The 22,311-nt window shown below is 38.7% G+C and overlaps 2 protein-coding genes across 2 annotated transcripts; both read right to left on the reverse strand.

Annotated features, from left to right (window-relative positions):
• Positions 1–934: 934 nt before the first annotated feature.
• Positions 935–1,891, reverse strand: LOC118356733 (olfactory receptor 7G1-like). The gene has a single exon (XM_035726275.1). The coding sequence runs from the start codon at positions 1,871–1,873 to the stop codon at positions 935–937; it is 939 nt and encodes a 312-aa protein (XP_035582168.1). The 5' UTR covers positions 1,874–1,891.
• Positions 1,892–15,088: 13,197 nt separating this feature from the next.
• LOC113916539 (olfactory receptor 7G1-like) lies at positions 15,089–16,060 on the reverse strand. Its single transcript, XM_035726271.1, has one exon. It carries the CDS (start codon positions 16,040–16,042, stop codon positions 15,089–15,091), a length of 954 nt encoding a protein of 317 aa, XP_035582164.1. The 5' UTR covers positions 16,043–16,060.
• Between the last annotated feature and the right edge of the window lie 6,251 nt (positions 16,061–22,311).

Genomic DNA, 22,311 nt, shown 5'->3' on the forward strand with positions numbered 1-22,311 from the left:
CATTCTTTCGTAGATTTCTTCCATCCGTTGCAACCATCTGGACCATAAGGGGAGCTAGACCTATGAGGAAGCCACCATGTGGATGAATAAATGAAGTCTTCCTGTCCAGTTCTTATATACCCCTACTTCTGAAGTCCTTACAGTGAAAGAGAATTCTTTTTTACAGCTTTACAGAGGTATACTTACAAAAATTGTATAAAGTTAAGGTGTGCCATGTGATGACTTAATATATGTATGCACTGTGCACTGATTGCCACAAGAAAGTTTATTAATGCATCCATCACCTTATAACCCTCTTTATATTTTGAGCATATTAGAGTCAGGATTTCTTTTTCTTATTACAGCCAAAGACCAAATTTAATTATCTCCTATCATGCCAAACCACTAAGATAACCTAATAATGCCATCTTATATATCATGGAAGTGAGTGTAGTGGTTGCTGATATTGTCCTGCACAGGTACACTTTCCAGTGACTGGAATTGGTGATTCCTGAATTGGGGTACAAAATATCAGCACCTGGCCTCCTAGCAGCTCCAACACTGAAGTGCGATTCTCATGGTATGATCCTAGATTCAGGTAGACTCACAACATCCTCATTTAAATTCTTTCCCTGTTCTGTCTAACCTTATCCCACTTCTCTTCTGAAAACAAACCTCACAAAATCACTACTACAAGAACCCCTGACCCAGGTTCTGCTTTTAAGGAATCTGACTCAGAAACTGAGATTAGAGATTTGAAATCACTTGCCAAACACCACATTGCTGGATAAAGTGCAAGTTAGTTTTCCACATCAAATTAAAATGCACATGACCATTATGCTATCTCGTAATTTCAGAAGAAGTTGATGATGCAAGAATCAGATATTCTGGCTCATCATGTATTTTTGTCACTCTGACTCATTCTAGAAACCACAGTCGAATGCCAATGACACAATCATAGAAGAGAAGGTGTCCTACTGGTAAGTTTCTTCAAGGCTCCCTTCATGTCCCTGTTCCTCAAGCTGTAGATGAAAGGGTTCATCATTTGAGGGACAACAGTGTACATCACTGAAACCACTGCAGTGTTTCTGGAAGAGTTAGTAAGAGCAGAACTTATGTATACCCCCAAACCTGTCCCATAGAACAAAGACATAACTGACAGGTGAGACCCACAGGTGGAAAAAGCTTTATACTTCCCACCTGCTGATGGCATTCTCAAAACAGAGGATACTATCTGAGTATAAGAGAAAATGATTCCACACAGAGGAATACCGCCAAATATGCTAGTTGCAAAATATATCAGGATGTTATTGATGAGGGTGTCAGAACATGCAATCTTGATGACCTGAACAACTTCACAGAAGAAGAGAGGGATTTCAAGGTCTGTGCAGAAGGTCAGTTGCAACACCATCAGACTGTGCATCAGGGCATCCACAATGTTAATGCACAAGGAGAGTAGAATCAGAAGGCCACAGAGGTGGGAGTTCATGATGACGGTGTACCTCAGTGGATGACAGATGGCCACATAGCGGTCATAAGCCATTACTGCAAGAAGAAAACTTTCCAAACTAGCAAAAACCAGGACAAAGTAGATCTGTGTGAGGCAGCCTGTATAAGTGATGCTCTGATTCTGTGCTTGGATGTTCACCAGCATCTTTGGGATGGTGGTTGTGCTTAAACAGATGTCAGTAAAGGACAGGTTGGAGAGGAAGAAGTACATGGGGGTGTGGAGGTGGGAGTCGGAGCTGACAGCCAGGATGATGAGCAAGTTTCCCAGGATGGTGACCAGGTATATGAATAGAAACAGAATAAAGAGAAGGGGCTTCAGTTCTGGATCCTCTGTCACTTCCATAAGAAGGAATTCTGAAACCCCTGTTTTGTTTCTGGGTCCCATGTTGTTGATGAATCTGATGGAGAAGGTGGAGTGACAACACAATCAAATGTTCTAGACCAGCAGGTGAAGCATCACCAGAGACAAACACTGTTTTAGGATGGGATGGAGACTAATAGAGAGGGATAAGAAGTAGGTGCCTTCAGGATGCCTGGGTGGCTCAGTCAGTTAAGCGCCTGCCTTTGGCTCAGGGCATGATCCCAGGGTCCTGAGATCAAGTCCCACATCAGGCTCCCTGCTCAGTGGGGAGTCTGCTTCTCCCTCTGCCTTGCCGCTCCCTCTGCTTGTGCTCCGTATCTCTCTCTCTCTCTCTCTCTCTCTCTCTCTCTGAGAAATAAGTAAAATCTTTAAAAAAAAGAAGTAGGTGCCTTTTGTATGCATATTATTCTATTCCTTTAACAAAAATCTGAAGGTGATACAGCAGAGTGTCATCCATTGTTAATTCCCACAAGGGTTAACAGGTGGCCATTTTTAAAAAAATTACACTCTATGCTATTCTGATTATTTGAAACATTTGGTAATTTTATAAAGAGAAACAGACAGGGGAGGCAGCTGAAGATTCTGTCTGGATCCCCAAAGACCTCTGAGGCAAGCAACTGAGATAATACATAAGTATGTGAAGAACCCAGAATATTTTATTGATGTACAATACACATAATAAAAATCTACCATCTACAAATCTAAAAAAAAAAAAGAACCAGGAATGGGAAGATAAAGTGAACTTTACCAAATTTCCTGCCTCCCACCACCACCAGATTGCAAGTAAATGTCAGATAATTTTATAACAGCCATCCTGTTTTATAAAAAGCATATTTCTACTCAGTAGGAAAATGGTCCTGGCTATAGCAGAGACTGAGTATGATATTAGTAAATCAGCAGTACTTGAGATTGGTATAAAGTACAAGGAAACATGTGAAGCAGATGACAGGCAGGAGGATCCTGGGTGACATGGTTCTAATCATTTGATGCATGTAGTCTTCACAGCTTCCTCTGGATGAAACTGTAGTAAAATATCTGTCCTCATTTTCCAAACATTGACTAACGGACACTAGATTAGCTGGTGGACATTGTAGTAGAATGATTTGACATTTCCTCTGAATGTACCAAATGGAAGACCAATACTCAGGAAGGGCAGAAAGATTGAGTGACCCTCAGGCTCCAGGGCAAGAAGGATCATCTATGAGATGAGGCTCAGGTGTGCTACTTCTTTTCTGGAGAACTGTTGAAGCAAGTGGTCACAGGCAGATTGCAGTCTCTGTATCCCTACAGGTTCAATTTCCAAAGCTCCTTATTAGCCAAGCAATTTTATTATCACTGTGACCCAAGGCAGTGCAAATCCTTCAAGGCTAAGACTCTAGAGGGAGGAATTCAGGATGACTGCTTTTCTGACTCTGAGGCTGGGTATATACCATTCACTATACAATATGTATAGATAAATGGGGGGAAAAAAACCAATCCTAAAAAGTATATGGAATCACAAAAGACCCCAAAGAGTCAAAGCAATTTTGAGCAAGAAAAACAAAGTTGGAGGCATTACACTTCCTTATATCAAGCTACATATCAAAACCATAGTAATTAAAACAGTATAATATTGGCATAAAAACAGATACAGAGCCCAGTGGAATAGAATAGAGAGTCCATAAATAAACTGACACATACACAGTCAACTAATCATTGACAAGTGTTCCAAGAATATTCAATGGGGAAGGGGTAGTCTCTTCAACAAATGGTATTAAGAAAACTGGATATTGGGGCACCTGAGTGGCTCAGTATCTGAGTGGCTTAAGCACCTGCTTTCAGCTGGGGTCATGATCCCTGGGGTCCAGGGATCAAGCTCCACATCAGGTTCCCCACTCAACAGGGAGCCTGCTTCTCCTTCTCTCCACCCCCACTCATGCCCTCTCTCTCTCTCTCCTCAAATAAATAAATAAAACCTTTAAAAAAAGAAAACTAGATATCTACATGCATTGGAAAAAAAATTGGATGTGTATCTTACACCATACCAAAAAGCAATTATGAAAGAAATCATATGGTATTTGTATTTCTCAGTCTGACTTATTTCCCTTAGCTTAATATCCTCTAGGTCCATCCATGTTGTCTCAAATGGCACAATATCATCCTTTTTTATGGCTGCCTAATATTCCATTGATATGTATACCACATATTCCTTATCTTTTTTCATCTATTGATGGATGGAGAAGAGTGGGAGATAGGACATACAGGCTTCCAGTTATGGAATGAATAAGTCATGGGAATAAAAGGCACAGCACAAGGAATATAGTCAATGATACTATAATAGCAATGTATCAGGATAGGTGGCAGCTACACTTGTGGTGAACATAGCATAATGTAAAACTTGTCAAATCAGTATGTTGTATGCCTGAAACTAATGTAACATTGTGTGTCAACCATACTCAAATAAAAAAAAGAAAAAGTAAAATAAAGAGATATTTTAAAAATCAACTTGAATGGATTAAAGACTTAAACAGAAGACCTAAAATCATAAAACTCCTAAGACAAAACATAAGGAAAAAGCTCCTTGGCATGGTCTCGGCAATATGTTTTTGGATATGACACTGAAAGCACAAGCAACATAAGAAAAAAATAAACAAGTTGGACACATCGTACTAAAAAGTTTGCACAGCATAAGGAAAGAACAACATGAAAAGACAACCTACAAAATGGGAGAAATATTTGCAAACCACACATTTGATGAGGAGTTAATATCCAAACTAATAGCAAAAAAAAAAAGTAACCCCATTTTTAAAATGATGAAATAACCTAAAAAGACATTTCTCCAAAGAAGACATACAAATGGCCAACAGGTATATGAAAAGATGCTCAAAATCACTAATCATCAGGGAAATGCAAATCAAAACCACAATGTGAAATCACCTTACACATGTTAGGATGGCTACTGAAGAAGAAGAGGAAGAAGAAGAAAAGAAGAAGAAAGAAGAAGAAGAAGAAGAAGAAGAAGAGAAGAAGAAGAAGAAGAAGAAGAAGAAGAAAAGAAGAAGAAGAAGAAGAAGAAGAAGAAGAAGAAGAAGAAGAAAAGAAGAAGAAGAAGAAGAAGAAGAAGAAGAAGAAGAAGAAGAAGAAGAAGAAGAAGAAGAAGAAGAAGAAGAAGAAGAAGAAGAAGAAGAAGAAGAAGAAGAAGAAGAAGAAGAAAAGAAGAAGAAGAAGAAGAAGAAGAAGAAGAAGAAGAAGAAGAAGAAGAAAAGAAGAAGAAGAAGAAGAAGAAGAAGAAGAAGAAGAAGAAGAAGAAGAAGAAAAGAAGAAGAAGAAGAAGAAGAAGAAGAAGAAGAAGAAGAAGAAGAAGAAGAAGAAGAAGAAGAAGAAGAAGAAGAAGAAGGAGGAGGAGGAGGAGGAGGAGGAGGAGGAGAAAGGGGGAGAGGGAAGGGGAATGGGAGGGGGAGGAGGGTAAGGAGGAAGGGAGGAAGGGAGGGAGGACTGGAGGGAAGGAGTGTGAGAGAGAGAAAAAGAAGGAAGGAAGGAAGAAAAAAATCAAAAGTGTTGTCAAGGGTGTGGAGAAAACAAAGCCTGGTGCACTGTTGGTGGAAATCGTAAATTGGTAGAGCCCTATGGAAAACACTATAGAGGTACCTCAAAAAGTTCAAAATAGAACTACCATTTGATCCAGCAATCCCACTTCTGGGTAAATACTCAGGTGTACTGAAATCAGGATCTCAAAGAGATACCCACACTCCCATGTTTGTTGCAACATTATTCACAATAGCCAAGATACGAAGCCAATCTAAATGTTCATTAATGCATGAACGGATAAAGAAAATGAGGTATATATTCACAATAGAATATTATTTAACCTTAGAAAAAGAAGGAAATCTTGCCATTTGTGACAACATGGATGGACCCAGAGGACATTATGCTAAGTGAAATAAGCCCAACAGGGAAAGACGAATGTTGCATTGTATCACTATATATGGAATCTAAAAGAGTCAAACTCATGGAAGCAAGAGTCAAATGGTGGTTGCTACTGGCTTGGGAGAGAAGTAAATTAGGAGGGTGATGGTCAAAGGGTACAAAGTTTCAGTTGTGCAAAATAAATAAGTTCTGGAAATCTACTATACACCATAGTGCCTACAACTAACAATACTGTACTGCACATTCAAAATTTGCTAAGAGGGTAGATCTTATATTAAGTATTCCTATCACAAAAACTAATAATAAAAATAATTAGAGGGGTGCCTGTGAGGCTCAGATGGTTAAGCGTTTGCCTTCAGCTCAGGTCATGATCTCCAGGTCCTGGGATTGAGCCCTATGTCGGGTTCCCAGCTCAGAGGGGAGTCTGTTTCTCCCTCTCCCTCTCCCCCTGCTTCAGCTCTCTCTGTCTCTCTCTCTCGCTCTTAAAAATGAATAAATAAATTCTTTAAAAAATAAAAATAGTAAGAATGAGGATGGGAGAAAACTTTAGGAAACGATGGATAGACATCATCTTGATGGTGGTGGTGATTTCACAAGTATACACTTATCCCAAACTCATTGAGTTGTATATATTAGTATATACAGCTTGTTTACATGCCAATCATATCTATAAAGTGCTTTTATAAATTAATTAAATCATGGTTGCACTATAAAAAATCCATCACAGAAGTTCAGATCCTCCTTTTTTTTCCTAATTGGGCCCCACTAAAGCTTGGGTCAGGCAGCTATGAGCAGTGCCTCCTGAGTATATTCAGAAGATATGTACCAGCATCAACTCTTCTATTTCCTGGGTTAAGATGAGATTTTTTTAGAATATTGACCTTGGATCCTTCCAAACAGGGGAGACCTAGTTGGCTCAGTCCTGGGTGCATCCATGTATTGCCTATAATTCTTATTAGCCAATGATTTAGAAAAATTCTCTAATGATTTTGTAAAGGTAAATACCTCATCAAGGGTTGCCTGGCTGGCTTAGTTGGTGGAGCATCTGGTTGATTTCCAGGTTGTGAGTTTGAGCCCCACATTGGGTGTGGAGATTACTTAAAAAAAAAAAAAAAAAAAAACACTCATCAGGATCCTAATGTTTAAAGATGAATAGTGGGGCACCTGGGTGGCTCAGTCTGTTAAGCATCTGACTCTTGATTTCAGCTCAGGTCATGATCTCAGGGTCATGAGATTGAGCCCTGTGTTGGGCTCTGCTTTTCCCTCTCCCTCCCCCTGCACTCACTCTCTCCCTCTCTCTCTCTCAATCTCTCATGGATAAATAAATAAAATCTTTTTAAAATAACAGAAATAAAATAAAGATGAATAGCAATATAAAAAATCTGCTTTGGGCACCTGAGTGGCTCAGTCAGTTAAACGTCTGCCTTTGGCTCAGGTCATGATCCCAGGGTCCTGGGATCGAGTCCTGCATCGGGCACCCTGTTCCGCAGGGAGACTGCTTCTCCCGTTCTCTCTCTCTCTCTTTTTTCTGGTGAATAAATAAATAAAATCTTCAAAAAATTAAAAAATAAATAAAAACTCTGCTTCACCAATCAGAAAATCTGAGTCATGCATGGAGTTGTGAAAATAAGCAATTATATCAGAACTGATCATTTGCTATAAATTTGGACTCAGAAACACCTGAGTTTATTCCAGCTTCCAGCACATGCTTTGGGAACAAGGAGATGTTTACAGCTAGGAAATATTGCCAAACACAGTGCTTGACATATGGGATCTTAATATCACCTATAAGAATTTGCTTATGGAGGGACCCCTGGGTGGCTCAGTCAGTTAAGTATCCAACTCTAGATTTTAGCTCAGGTCATGATCTCAGGGTTGTGAGACTGAGCCAAACATTGGCTCCACACTGGGCAAGAAGACTGCTTGGGATTCTCTCTTTCCCTCTCCTTCTGCCCCTACCCACCCACTGCTCTTTCTCTCTCTTTCTCTCTCTCTCAAAAAAAAAAAAAAAAAGATTTGCTTATGGGATGACAATGACTGGACAAACAGGCATGGTTCATTATAAGGAGGGAAGTGAGGGGTGGGACAAGATAAAAAAAAAGAGGAGAGAAAGAAAGAACAATCCTGGCATGGTAATAAATTTCAGGAAGGAATTTATGTGCTAAAACTCCCACTGTAAATCTTGCTCATGTATAGAAGCAGAGAGAGGAAACAAACCTTGGTACATTTCATTCTGGTTCATTGACTTTCACTCCTTTGCTATATTCCTGTCTTACAACATCACTATTTATTTCTTCTTGAAGGAATGGGCATTTGCATTGTGACATACAGACACACATACATGCACCTGCATATACATGCACACAAATACACATACACATATGTGTGTGTGTAAAAATAGTTTACCGCAATACCAAGAGACCCAGCCAACTGAAGACTGTGGTTTCCTCTGGGAATGGTGGAACAGGGATGGAGAAAAACAAAAATAGAATATTGTCTCTATGCAAACTATTTTCTTACTTTAAGAAGAAAACTATTGTGGCACGTACTGCATGGAGCACTGGGTGTTATACAAAAACAATGAATCATGGAACACTACATCAAAAACTAATGATGTATTGTATGGTGACTAACATAACATAATAATAAAAATAAATTTAAAAAGAAGAAAACTATTATGGCAAATATAAAAATTTATTAATTCCAGACACAGATACATGAGTACCTGTCCTGATATTCTATATTAGTCTCCATTTCTTTATATTTAGTAGGTTACTAAAGAGGGGCCAGCACTAGAGATGTAGCTTATGGGGTTTACCCTGGTCCATCTCCTGTTCCAGAGTCCTCATAGACAGGCACCAGGATCCAGACCAAGGATCATCCCTACAAAAGAATATTAAAGAACAGACATGGAGGGATAAATATATGCTGACCATCTACTTCAATTCTGTGCCCAGAAATTAAGAAACATTTTAAAGAATTCTACAACTTTCCACAAAATTGTGCAAGGGAAGTTTTCTCCTGAGGATAGAAAAGGTCTTTAGAACTTCGGGTTCAGAGTAGAAAATGAGACTTATTAGGTATTGCTGCAAAAGTACATGTTTATACCAGATGATGAACAATGAAGAACTTCACAGATGAATAAGATCAGGGTCATCTTCAGCATGTTCTCACTCACAGACCCAAAGGGACTGTGACAAACAGTAGACAAACACCTCTTCCTATTTGAAAACCATATACTAGGGAACGTCAGATTACCTGGGTGCCAGCACTAAGGAGTGATACCCAGTTCTCCCTCTGATACTTCTCAGGGAGAATGAAAACACAGTTCAAAGGACTAGGCCATGATACAAAATGATGGTCCCTGAGAAAAGGCTCAGGTGTGTTGCCAGTAACCTGAGCAGAGTGGTCACAGGCAGACAATTTGCAATCTCTGTGGTCCTTCAGGTTTCAATATCCAAAGTTCCTCATTAGTCACATTCTTTTGCTATCATGCCGATCCCCAGGTAGTAAAAATCTTTAAGGAACAAGGCTCAGAGAAGGAATAACTTAAAACTGGCTAATTCCCTCATCCTGGGAGCCAAAAGTATGCAATTCTTCTCCATCCACCTATTTCTTTTCATATCCATTTCAAATTCCTTTTATACATAGATGCAGTTCTGTTCTGTAATTGTATTCTTGTCTTGTTTCCTAAGGTACATTAAAAGGCACCCTTTATAGCAACAATCTAAGGAAGACAGGACATGTTAAGCTCAAAAGTATAGTTTATTATATGGAGATAGATGATAGATAGATGATGATGATGAAGATAGATAGATAGATGATAGATGATAGATAGATAGATAGATAGATAGATAGATAGATAGATAGATAGATAGATGATAGATGATAGATCACCTATAAAATACAAGTGATAATATGCATGATAATATAGCAAATATACCATAAAAAGCAAATTCTAAGGACTAATTCTATGTATGGCTCATTGTATTCTGTTTCTACATATTATATTGAACAGTTTCTTTTTTAATAAATGTTAACAATATATTTTATTTAACCTAGTATATTAATTCAATATATAAACCATGTAAAATTATTAATGAGCTATTTTACTTTTTTCCTCTTTGAAATCCACTGTGGGTTTGAAACTCAGCACCTGTCTCAGTTCAGACCACCATTCTTCATGTGCTCAACAGCCACATGTGTGCAGTGGCTCCTCCATGGGACAGCACAGCCTGAGAGCCTTGACCTGTATGTTCAACAATTTCTAATGTATTCCCTATAATCAAAATGAACTGTGCATGGAAGAGTAGCCTCAGCAAAAAGGCAAAATGGGAGATTGGGCAGCTCAAAGCTCTTGTCCTCTCAAAGTAACACTGAAAAAAGCAAGCAGAATTGTCAGAACTAACCTTGTCAGAACTTCTGAAAATGGTCAAAATTTACAACAACCAAGTAAGTGCTGGATCAAGAAATAAGCAACTTCAAACTGGAAGGAAAATTATGTGGCATTTTTACTTGCCCTTGCCCCTCACTTTCCCTGGCATGGCAATAGTCTTAGTATGAAAATGGACATAGCCTGTGTTCTCAGCATGAGACCCTGGTCCAGGTATTCTGAGGAAGCAGAGTAGATCCTTTCTCAAACCATTCTGCATGTCTGTTTTAACCCATCTGGGAGCTACTTGAATGACTGACACAAGGCATTCATCTCTGTTTTGCCTAACTCAGAACTCAGGCTGGAAAAATAGTGGGTATTGATAGAAAATACTGTAAACCAAACTAGCAGCCTATATACACTTACCGTAAAAGATTAAGTCAAAACATAAAATAGGGGGCACCTGAGTGGCTCAGCTGGTTAAGAGTCTGACTTGTGCTTAACAAATGGGAAAGTTTAGGGTCAAGTCAAGCATCTTGGCTCAGGTCATGATCCCTGTGTTGGACTCCACACTCAGTGTAGAATCTGCTTAAGATTCTCTTCCTCTCCTATTCTTAATCTCAGGAACAAACTGAGTGTTACTGGAGTGGTTGGGGGTGGGAGGGATGGGGTGGCTGGGTGATAGACATTGGGGAGGGTATGTGCTATGGTGAGCGCTGTGAATTGTGCAAGACTGTTGAATCACAGATCTGTACTTCTGAAACAAATAACGCAACATATTTTAAGAAAAAAGAAAAAGAAGAAGATAGCAGGAGAGGAAGAATGAAGGGGAGTAAGTCAGAGGGGGAGAGGAACCATGAGAGATGATGGACTCTGAAAAACAAACTGAGGGTTCTAGAGGGGAGGAGGGTAGGGGGATGGGTTAGCCTGGTGATGGGTATTAAAGAGGGCACATTCTGCGTGGAGCACTGGGTGTTATGAACAAACAATGAATCATGGAACACTACATCAAAAACAAATGATGTAATATATGGTGATTAACATAACAATAAAAAATTTTTTTAAAAAGATTCTCTTCCTCTCCTTCTCCCTCTCTCCCTCTGCCCACTAGCACGCTCTCTGTCTCCCCAAAATAATAAATAAATAAACAAACAAACAAACAAACAAATAAATAAAATCTTCTGTAAAATTTTAAAAACAATAAAATAGACCAGCTTACCCTAGAGTAAAACAGAGGAATTTTTCTTTAGGAAATTCAGATGTTTAAAAGCCACCAAGTTGGGGCACCTGGGTGGCTCAGTTGGTTAAGCATCTGACTCTTGATTTTGGCTCAGGTCATGATCTCAGCATTGTAGGATCAAGCCCCACATTGGGTTCCATGCTCAGCAGGGAATCTGCTGGAGATTCTCTCTCCCCTACTCTACCTTTGCCCCTCCCCTTGCTCATGCTCTCTCTCTCTAAAATAAATAAACAAACCTGGGGCACCTGGGTGGCTCAGTTGTTAAGCATCTGCCTTTGGCTCAGGTCGTGATCCCTAGGGTCCTGGGATCAAGCCCCGCATCGGGCTCTCTGCTCAGCGGAAAGCCTGCTTCTCCCTCTCCCATTCCTCCTGCTTGTGTTCCCTCTCTCACTGTGTCTCTCTCTGTCAAATAAATAAATAAAATCTTTTTAAAAAATAAAATAAATAAATAAACCTTTAAAAAATAAAAGCAACAAAGTATATGAGAAAATTTAGAAAGCCACATGCATGCCCATGGCAAAACATATACTCAGAAAAGACCAGAGAAGATCCTAAACTTTCACATTATTCTCTACACTCAGTGCAAACCTGGATAAGTGTTGAAAGAGTACTGCAGCACAGATCCAATCTGGAAAGACTGGGAGAGCTGTGTTATTTCTTTGTGTGTTTGTATCACTCCTGGCATTTAAGGAATTCTGTCACAACACTAGCTGAATGAAGTAAGGAACATAGATTTCAATGACCACATAAAATAAAAATTATAGTCTTTGCAAATATATTCTGGGAAAGTTACTAAACAGACTACTACCACCTTGAACAATTTTTTAAAAAGCAAATGGTAGGACTGCCTCATTTTTTTTATGATACACACACACACACACCAAAACTTATTAATCCATTCATCCATCACCAGACACACATGGATGGACCTTGAAGGCATTATGCTAAATGAAACAAATCAGACAGAGAAAGACAAATACTGTGTGATCTCACTTATATGTAGAATCTAAAAAACAAAACACCTAACTCATAGAAAAAGAAAACAGATTTGTGGTTACCAGAGATGAGAGGTGGGGTGAAGAGGAATTGGAGGGAGGTGGTCAAAAAGTACAAACTTCTGGTTATAAGATAAGTAAGTTCTAGGGATATAACATACAATATGATGATTACAGCCAACACTGCTATTTGATATATAGGAAAGTTGTCAGCATAGATCCTTCAAGTTCTCATCAAAAGGAGAAAATATTTTTCTTTTCTTTTGATTGTATCTATATGAGATGATGGATGTTAACTAAACCTATTGTGGCAGTGATTTCACAATATATGTAAAACACACCACCATGCTTATACCTTAAACTTATTAGTGATGTATGTCAATTATTTCTCAATAAAACTGTGGAAAAAAGCAAACTCTGCGGGAGATTCCGATACCCAGAGCTATTACATTATAATATTGAGTCTGAGAAGCAGAAAGAAAAAAGAATGAAGAAAAGTGAACAGACCCTAAGGGACTGGTGGGACACCATCAAGTGAAAAAAACATATGCATTATGGGAGTCCCAGAAGGAGAAGAGAAAGAGAAGAGTAACTGAAGATAAAATGAACAAAAACTCCCCAAACATGAAAATAGACATGAACCTACAAAACTAGGAACCTTAGTGAACTCCAAGGAGGATAACTCAAAGATACTAACACTAAGACTCATTATCGTCAAACTGGCAAAGCCAAAGGGAAAGAGAGAATCTTGAAAGGAGCTCATCATATACAAGAACTTAAGAGAAAATCAATTCCACACATACAAGAGGTCCTTAATAAGACTAACAACCAATTTCGGGCGCCTGGGTGCCTCAGATGGTTAGGCATCTGCCTTCGGCTCAGGTCATGATCCCAGGGTCCTGGGATCAAGTCCCGCATCGGGCTCCCTGCTCCTTGGGAGTCTGCTTCTCCCTCTGCCTCTCTCTCTTTCTCTCTCATGAATAAATAAATAAAATCTAAGACTAACAACCAATTTCTCATAAGAACCATGAAGGCGAGAGGGTAGTGTGATGACATATTTAAAAGTGTTGAAAGAAAACTGACAATTTTATATTTGACAAAATTTTCCTTCCAAAAATGAGGGAGAAATAAAACATTCCCAGAAGAATAAAACTGAAGTAGTTCATTACCACTAAGCCTGCTCTATGAAAATATCTAACAGATTCCTTCGGGTTAAAATGAAAAGACACTAAACAGCAATTCAATTCTGTATGAAAAAAATAAAAATTTCTGATAAATGCATGGGCAAATAAAAAAAAGCATTGTATTTTTGGCTTATAACTCCTCTTTTTATTTCCTACTGGCTTTAAAAAACAAATGTAAAAAATGTTAAATCTATGCTATTGGAAACAATGTATAAAGACTTAATTTGTGACAGTAACAACATAAAGAAGGACAGAGCAATATAAGAGCAGAGGTTTTGCATGCTATTGAAATAAAAGTGGTATGAATTCAAACTAGATTTTTATGAACTTGGCATATTAAATGTAATGCCCATGATAACCATAAAGACAATTATCTGGATATACTCCAAAAAGACAATGAGGAAAAACCCAAAATGTTCACCACAAAAAATCAAGGCAGTAGGGAGGGCAGTAATGGAAGAAATAAAGAACAACAACAACAAAAAAGGCATTAGACACAAGTAAAATAAAATTTTCAATGGAATAATTAAGTATCTCCTTAGCATGGAGGACATTAGGAGAAGGAAGGGAAAAATGAAGGGTGGGGGCAGAATTGGAGGGAGAGATGAACCGTGAGAGACTATGGACTCTGAGAAAAAACTCTGTTTGTTTTTTCTCCCTGGAGGGGGGATTGGTTAGCCCAGTGATGGGTATTAAGGACGGCACGTACTGCATGGAGCACTGGGTGTTATATGAAAACAATGGATCGTGGATCACCACATCAAAAACTAATGATGTATTGTATGGTGACTAACATAACATAATAAAATTTAAAAAAAAAAAGGTAAGTAGATTAAACTCTCCAATCAAAAGGTAGAGATTGGAAGAAAGATAAAGAAAACATGACGTGAATATAGGCTGTTTATGAGAGTGTCATTATGGATTCACAAACACAAATAGACTTTAAATTTAAAAAAAAAAAATACAGTCCAGGCAAATAGTTACCAAAAGAGAACTAATGTCAGGGGATAAAAATAGACTTTAAGTCAAAACTGTTAAAATAAACAAAGCAAGCAAGATGGAAAATAGATAAACAGATACACAGAAATAGAGATTAAAAGGTCAATAATCAAGACAATATAACAATTATAAACATACATACACCAAACAACAGAGCCTTAAAATACATGAAGCAAACATGACAGAAGTGAAGTAAGAAATACACGTTTCCACAATAATACTTAAGAGACTTCAATACATCACGTTCAACAATGCTTTGTGTCCCTGGATAGACTGATAAGAAATAATGAACTTGAAAAACATTATAAACAAACAAAACCTAACAGACACATGTGAACACTCTATCCAACAACAGTAAAAAATGCACTCTTCTCCAGAGCACCTGGAACATTCCTCAGGATAGATCATATGTTAGGCCACAAAGCAGTTTTCAGTAAATTTAAAAATATTGAAATCATTCAAAGTGTCTTTTCTAATCAACATGGTGTGAAGCTAGAAATCAGTAACTGAAGGACAAAAGGAAAATATACAAATATGCGGAAATTAAACAACACACTCCTGAAAAAACAATGATATCTTACTCATGAGTTTCCTCAAGGCTCCCTTCATGTCCCTGTTCCTCAGGCTGTAGATGAAGGGGTTCATCATTTGAGGGACAACAGTGTACATCATTGAAACCACTGCAGTGTTTCTGGAAGAGTTAGTAAGAGCAGAACTTATGTATACCCCCAAACCTGTCCCATAGAACAAAGACACAACTGACAGGTGAGACCCACAGGTGGAAAAAGCTTTATACTTCCCACCTGCTGATGGCATTCTCAAAACAGAGGATACTATCTGAGTATAAGAGAAAATGATTCCACACAGAGGAATACCGCCAAATATGCTAGTTGCAAAATATATCAGGATGTTATTGATGAGGGTGTCAGAACATGCAATCTTGATGACCTGAACAACTTCACAGAAGAAGAGAGGGATTTCAAGGTCTGTGCAGAAGGTCAGTTGCAACACCATCAGACTGTGCATCAGGGCATCCACAATGTTAATGCACAAGGAGAGTAGAATCAGAAGGCCACAGAGGTGGGAGTTCATGATGACAGTGTACCTCAGTGGATGACAGATGGCCACATAGCGGTCATAAGCCATTACTGCAAGAAGAAAACTTTCCAAACTAGCAAAAACCAGGACAAAGTAGATCTGTGTGAGGCAGCCTGTATAAGTGATGCTCTGATTCTGTGCTTGGATGTTCACCAGCATCTTTGGGATGGTGGTTGTGCTTAAACAGATGTCAGTAAAGGACAGGTTGGAGAGGAAGAAGTACATGGGGGTGTGGAGGTGGGAGTCGGAGCTGACAGCCAGGATGATGAGCAAGTTTCCCAGGATGGTGACCAGGTATATGAATAGAAACAGAATAAAGAGAAGGGGCTTCAGTTCTGGATCCTCTGTCACTTCCATAAGAAGGAATTCTGAAACCCCTGTTTTGTTTCTGGGTCCCATGTTGTTGATGAATCTGATGGAGAAGGTGGAGTGACAACACAATCAAATGTGTGTTTTCTAGACCAGCAGGTGAAGCATCACCAGAGACAAACACTGTTTTAGGATGGGATGGAGACTAATAGAGAGGGATAAGAAGTGTGTGCTTTCTGTATGTATATTATTCTGTTCCTTTAACAAAAACCTGAAGTTGATACAGCAGAGTGTCATCCATTGTTAATTCCTAAAAGGGTTAACAGGTGGCCATTTTTTAATATTGCCCTATCTATATCATTTTGATTATTTGAAACATTTGGTAATTTGATAAAGAGAAACAGACTGGGGAGGCAGCTGAAGATTCTGTCTGGATCCCCAGAGACCTCAGAGGCAAGCACCTAAGATAATACATAAGTATGTTAAGAACCAAGAATGGGAAGATAAAGTGAACTTTACCAAATATTCCCTGTCCTCTTACCTCCACAAAATTGTAAGTAAATGTCAGAGACTTGTCTAACAGTCATCCTATTTTTTAAAAAAGCAGATTTCTACTCATTAAGAAATGGCCCTGGCCATACTAGAGAGTGAGTACGTTAGTAAATGGAGGTACTTGAAATTGGTACAAAATACAAGGATGTGAAGAGAATCGCAGACAGGCAGGAGGACCCTGGATGACTTGATTCCAATCATCTGGTACATGTACTCTCTTCGCAACTTCCCCTGGATGAACCTATAGTGAAATACCTGCCCTCATTTCCAAACATCCATGTAGGTTACCTGGCTGGCATCACAGTGGAATGATGATTGACATTTCCCCTGAAGGCGCCATCTGGGAGATTTGTACTCAGAAAGGGCAGAGGGACTGAATGAGACCTAGGCTCCTGAGCAAGAAGGATCATCTATGGGAGGAGGCCCAATTACGCTACTGCTTTTCATGGGAAGGATTGCTGAAATAAGCGGTCACAGGCAGATTGCAGTCTCTGTATCCCTAGAGGTTCAATTTCCAAAGCTCCTCATTAGTCAAACAATTTTATTGTCACTGAGATCCCAGGCAAGTGCAAATCCTTCAAGACCAAGAATCAAGAAGGAAGGAATTCCCTGACCCTGTGAGGCCCAGTATATACCATGTACTTTTCTCCACCTGTGTCTGCTTATCTCCATTTCAAATTCTTGGTAAATGTGGACACGCCATCCTTCTCTAATTGGATAAGAGTCTTCTAAGTTATGGATAAAGATATTGCTATCTAATCAATGACATCAGGAATTCTGATACCTTTTTGAGGTGTGAGAATACAGTGTGCATGTTTATATATATTATATATATTTTAATATATCTTACCAAATTATATGTATTGTTAATTATGTATATTATATAAATAAAATATTTTAAAACATAGCTATATTATTATAAAAATGCAAACACTCTGAGGTTTATCTCTCTGTGTCCTTAATGTTTCCTGAACATTAATCTTCACTGTGTATACACAGAGCATATACAATATGTTTTATATAATAGATTTTAATCTATTCCCTGTGACAATTCTCTGATTAACTCACAGATCTGCTACTCCCATTTTAGGTTTTCACAGTCATATTTTCTTTTCTTTTTTTTTTTCAAGTTTTTATTTAAATTCCAGTCAGTTGAGGTGCCTGGGTGGCTCAGTCAATTAAGCATCTGCCTTCAGCTCAGGTCATGATCTCAGGGTCCTGGGATTGAGCCCTGCATAGGGCTCCCTGCTCAGCGTGGAGTCTGCTTGTCCCTCTTCCTCCCCCTGTGCTTTCTCTCTCTCTCTCTCATGCTCTCTCTTAAATAAGTAAATAAATAAAATCTTTTTTTTCAAAAGTAAATAAATTCCAGTTAACATACAGTACAATATTGGTTTCAGGAGTAGAATTCAGTGATTCATCACTTACATAGAACACCCAGTGCTCATCACAAGTGCCCTCCTTAATACCTCTCACCCATTTAGCCCATCCCCACATACTTCCCTCCATCAACCCCTAGTTTGTTCCCTGTAGTTAAGAGTTTCTTATGGTAAACAAACTGAGGGTTGCTGGAGTGGTGGGGGGTGGGAGGATTGGGGGGTAGGTGATGGACAGTGGAGAGGATATGTGTATGGTGAGCACTGTGAATTGTGTAAGACTGATGAATCACAGACCTGTAACCCTGAAAAAATTATACATTATATGTTAATAAAAATAAATTAATAATAAAAAGAGTCTCTTATAGTTTGCTTTTCTCTCTCTCTTTTCCCCCTCCCATATGTTCATCTGTTTTATTTCTTAAATTCCACATGAGTGAAATCATATGGTATTTGTCTTTCTCTGACTGACTTATTTCACTTAGCATAATACACTCTAGCTCCATCCACACTGTTGCAAATGGCAATATTCATTCTTTTTGGTGGTTGAGAAATATTCCATTATATATATATATATATATATATATATATATATATATATATATATATACACACACACACACACACACCACATCTTCTTTATCCATTCATCAGTCGATGGACACTTGGGCTCTTTCCATAGTTTGGCTATTTGATAATGCTGCTATAAACATCAGGGTGAATGTGCCCCTTCAAATCAGTATTTTTGTATTCTTTGGGCCAATACCTAGTAGTGCAATTGCTGGACTGTAAGATAATTCTATTTTTAAATTTTTTTAAAGATTTTATTTATTTATTTGACAGAGAGAGACACAGCGAGAGCAGGAACACAAGCAGGGGGAGCGGGGGAGGGAGAAGCAGGCTTCCCGCCGAGCAGGGAGCCCGATGCGGGGCTCGATCCCAGGACCCTGGGATCATGACCTGAGCCGAAGGCAGACACTTAACAACTGAGCCACCCAGGCGCCCCTATTTTTAAATTTTTGAGGAACCTCCATACTGTTTCCAGAGTGGCTGTTCCAGTTTGCATTCCCACCAACAGTGTAAGAGGGTTCCCCTTTCTCCACATCCTCACCAACACCTGTTGTTTCCTATGTTGTTGATTTTAGCCATTCTGACTGGTGTGCACAGTCATCCTTTTTGTTGTTGTTGTTGTTATTTATTTATATTTTTAATGTACAGCTCCACTTACTTTTTTAATTTTTTATTATGTTATGTTAGTCACCATACAGTGCATCATTAGTTTTTGATGTAGTGATCCATGGTTAATTGTTTGTGTATAACACCCAGTGCTCCATGCAATACGTGCCCTCCTTAATACCCATCACCAGGCTAACCCTTCCCCTCCTCCCCTCTAAAACCCTCAGTTTGTTTCTCAGAGTCCAGAGTCTCTCATGGTTCATCTCCCCCTCTGATTTCCCCCCTTCATTTTTCCCTTCCTTTGCCTAATGTCCTCCATGCTATTCCTTATGTTCCACAAATAAGTGAAACCATATGATAATTGACTTTCTCTGCCTGACTTATTTCACTTAGCATAATCTCCTCCGGTTCCGTCCATGTTGTTGCAAATGGTGGGTATTCATCCTTTCTGATGGCTGAGTAATATTCCATTGTATATATGGACCACATCTTCCTTATCCATTCATTGGATAAGGAAGATGCCCATTGAAGGGCATCTCAGCTCTTTCTACAGTTTGGCTATTGTAGACGTTGCTGCTATGAACATTGGGGTGAATGTGGCCCTTCTTTTCACAACATCTGTATCTTTGGGGTAAATACCCAGTAGTGCAATTGCTGGGTCATAGGGTAGACACATAGATCAATGGAACAGAATAGAGAGCCCAGATATGGACCCTCAACTCTTGCATGTCAACTAGGACAAAGAAGGAAAAAATATCCAATGGAAAAAAGACAGTCTCTTCAATAAGTGGTGCTGGGAAAATTGGACAGCCACATGCAGAATAATGAAACTCAACCATTCTCCAACACCATTCACAAAGATAAACTCAAAATGGATGAAAGACCTCAATGTGAGACAGGAATCCATCAAAGTCCTAGAGGAGAACATAGGCAGTAACCTCTTCGACATCAGCCACAACAACTTCTTTCAAGACACGTCTCCAAAGGCAAGGGAAACAAAAGCGAAAATGAACTTTTGGGACTTCATTAAGATAAAAAGCTTCTGCACAGCAAAGGAAACAATCAACAAAATGAAGAGGCAACCCACAGAATGAGAGAAGATATTTGTAAATGATATTACAGATAAAGGACTGGTATCCAAGATCTATAAAGAACTTCTCAAACTAAACACCCAAAAAACAAATAATCAAGTCACAAAATGGACAGAAGATATGAACAGACACTTCTCCAAAGAAGACATACAAATGGCTAACAGACACATGAAAAAATGTTCCACATACCTGCCATCAGGGAAATACAAATCAAAACAGCAATAAAATACCACCTTACACCAGTTCTAATGGCAAAAATTAACAAGACAGGGAGCAACAAATGTTGGTGAGGATGTGGAGAAAGGGGAACCCTCTTACACTGTTGGTGCAAATGCAAGCTGGTACAGCCGCTCTGGAAAACAGTATGGAGGTTGCTCAAGATGTTAAAAATAGAGCTACCCTATGACCCAGCAACTGCACTACTAGGTATTTTTTTTAAAGATTTTATTTATTTGAGAGAGAGAGAGTGAGCAGGAGCTGGTGGCAGGGGAGAGGAAGGGGAGGAAGAGGGAGAAGCTGACTTCCTGCTTCCTGGCTGATCAGGGAGCCTGATGCAGGGCTCCATCCCAGGACCCTGAGGTCATGACTGGAGCTGAAGGTAATCGCTTAATTGACTGAGCTACCTAGGCACCCCCAAAACCTCATTGTTTCTGACCAGTTACAGGAGACTATGGGTTCTTCTATTTTGGCAATGTATAAATGTAGATAGTTGGTAAATCAAACAATTACAAAGTGCCTTTCAAATTCTTACAGGTTTTTTTCAGTCTTTAGTTGATTGTTTTATAACTCTGTGCTCTCTCTCTCTCACTCAAATAAGTAAATAAAATCTAAAAAAAAGAAAAGAAACCTAGAGGTTCAATGCAATTTCTCTCAATATTATTTTTGTGCAAAAAGGGACAATGCCTTTTTTCCAGATATGGAAAAACTGATCCTCAGACTCATATGGAATTGCAGGGGGCCCCAATCAGTCCAAACAATTTTATACAGAATAAAATCAGAGGACATAGACTTTTTGAGTTCAGAGAGTGCCGTTTGGCAGTTTCTCAAAAGTTAAATATAGAACTACCATACAACACAGCAATTCCACTCCTAGGTATATAGCCAAAGAATTCAAATCAGGAATACAAACAGGTACTTATATAACAATGCTCGTAGCAGTATTACTGACAATACCCAAAGTGTGGAAACACACACACACACACACACACACTGGATTATGTTTGAGCATAAAAAGGAATGCAGTTTTGAAACATACTAAAACATGGACAAACCTTGAAAACATTATGCTAAGTATAATAAGCCAGATGCAAAAGAACATGTATTTTATGACTTCTCTTATATGAAATATCTAGAGTAAGAAAAATCATAGAGATAGAAAGTAGACTAGGTTCTGTGGCATTAGATCAAGTTATGATAAATGGCTACAGATTTTCTGTTTGATTCATGAAAGCTATGGAAACAGACTCAATGTTTGCCTAATGCTGTGAGTGTAGTTGTGCCACCAAACTGCACATGTAAAAATCATGAAAGTTGCATAGGGTGAAAGAAAGTGGTCCAGTTTCATTCATTTCCATGTGGCTGTCCAGTTTTCCCAACACCATTTGTTGAAGAGACTGTATTTTTCCCATTGTTTCTTTTTAAGTTTTTATTTAAATTCCAGTTAGATAACATACAGTGTATTATTAGTTTCAGGTGTACAATATAGTGATTCAACACTTCCATACATCACCTGGTGCTCATTACAAGTGCACTCCTTAACCACATCACCTATTTAACCCATCCCCTACCCACCTCCCTTCTGGTAACCATCACTTTCTTCTCTGTAATTAAGAGTCTGTTTCTTGGTTTGCCTCTCTCTATCTCTCTCCCTTTTAATCAATTTGCTCATCTGTTTGGTTTCTTAAATTCCACATATGAGTGAAATCATATGGTACTTGTCTTTCTCTGATTGACTGATTTTGCTTAACATTATACTCTTTAGCTCCATCCATATCATTGCAAATGGCAAGATTCCATTCTTGTTCCTGGTAAATAATATTCCATTGTATATATACACCACATTTTCTTTATCCATTCATCAATCAAAGGACATTTGGGCTATTTCCATAATTTGTCTATTGAGATAATGCTGCTATAAATACTGGGGTGCATGTATCCCTTTGAGTTA

The sequence above is a fragment of the Zalophus californianus genome, chromosome 1, assembly GCF_009762305.2.
Source record: "Zalophus californianus isolate mZalCal1 chromosome 1, mZalCal1.pri.v2, whole genome shotgun sequence".
Lineage (NCBI taxonomy): Eukaryota > Metazoa > Chordata > Mammalia > Carnivora > Otariidae > Zalophus > Zalophus californianus.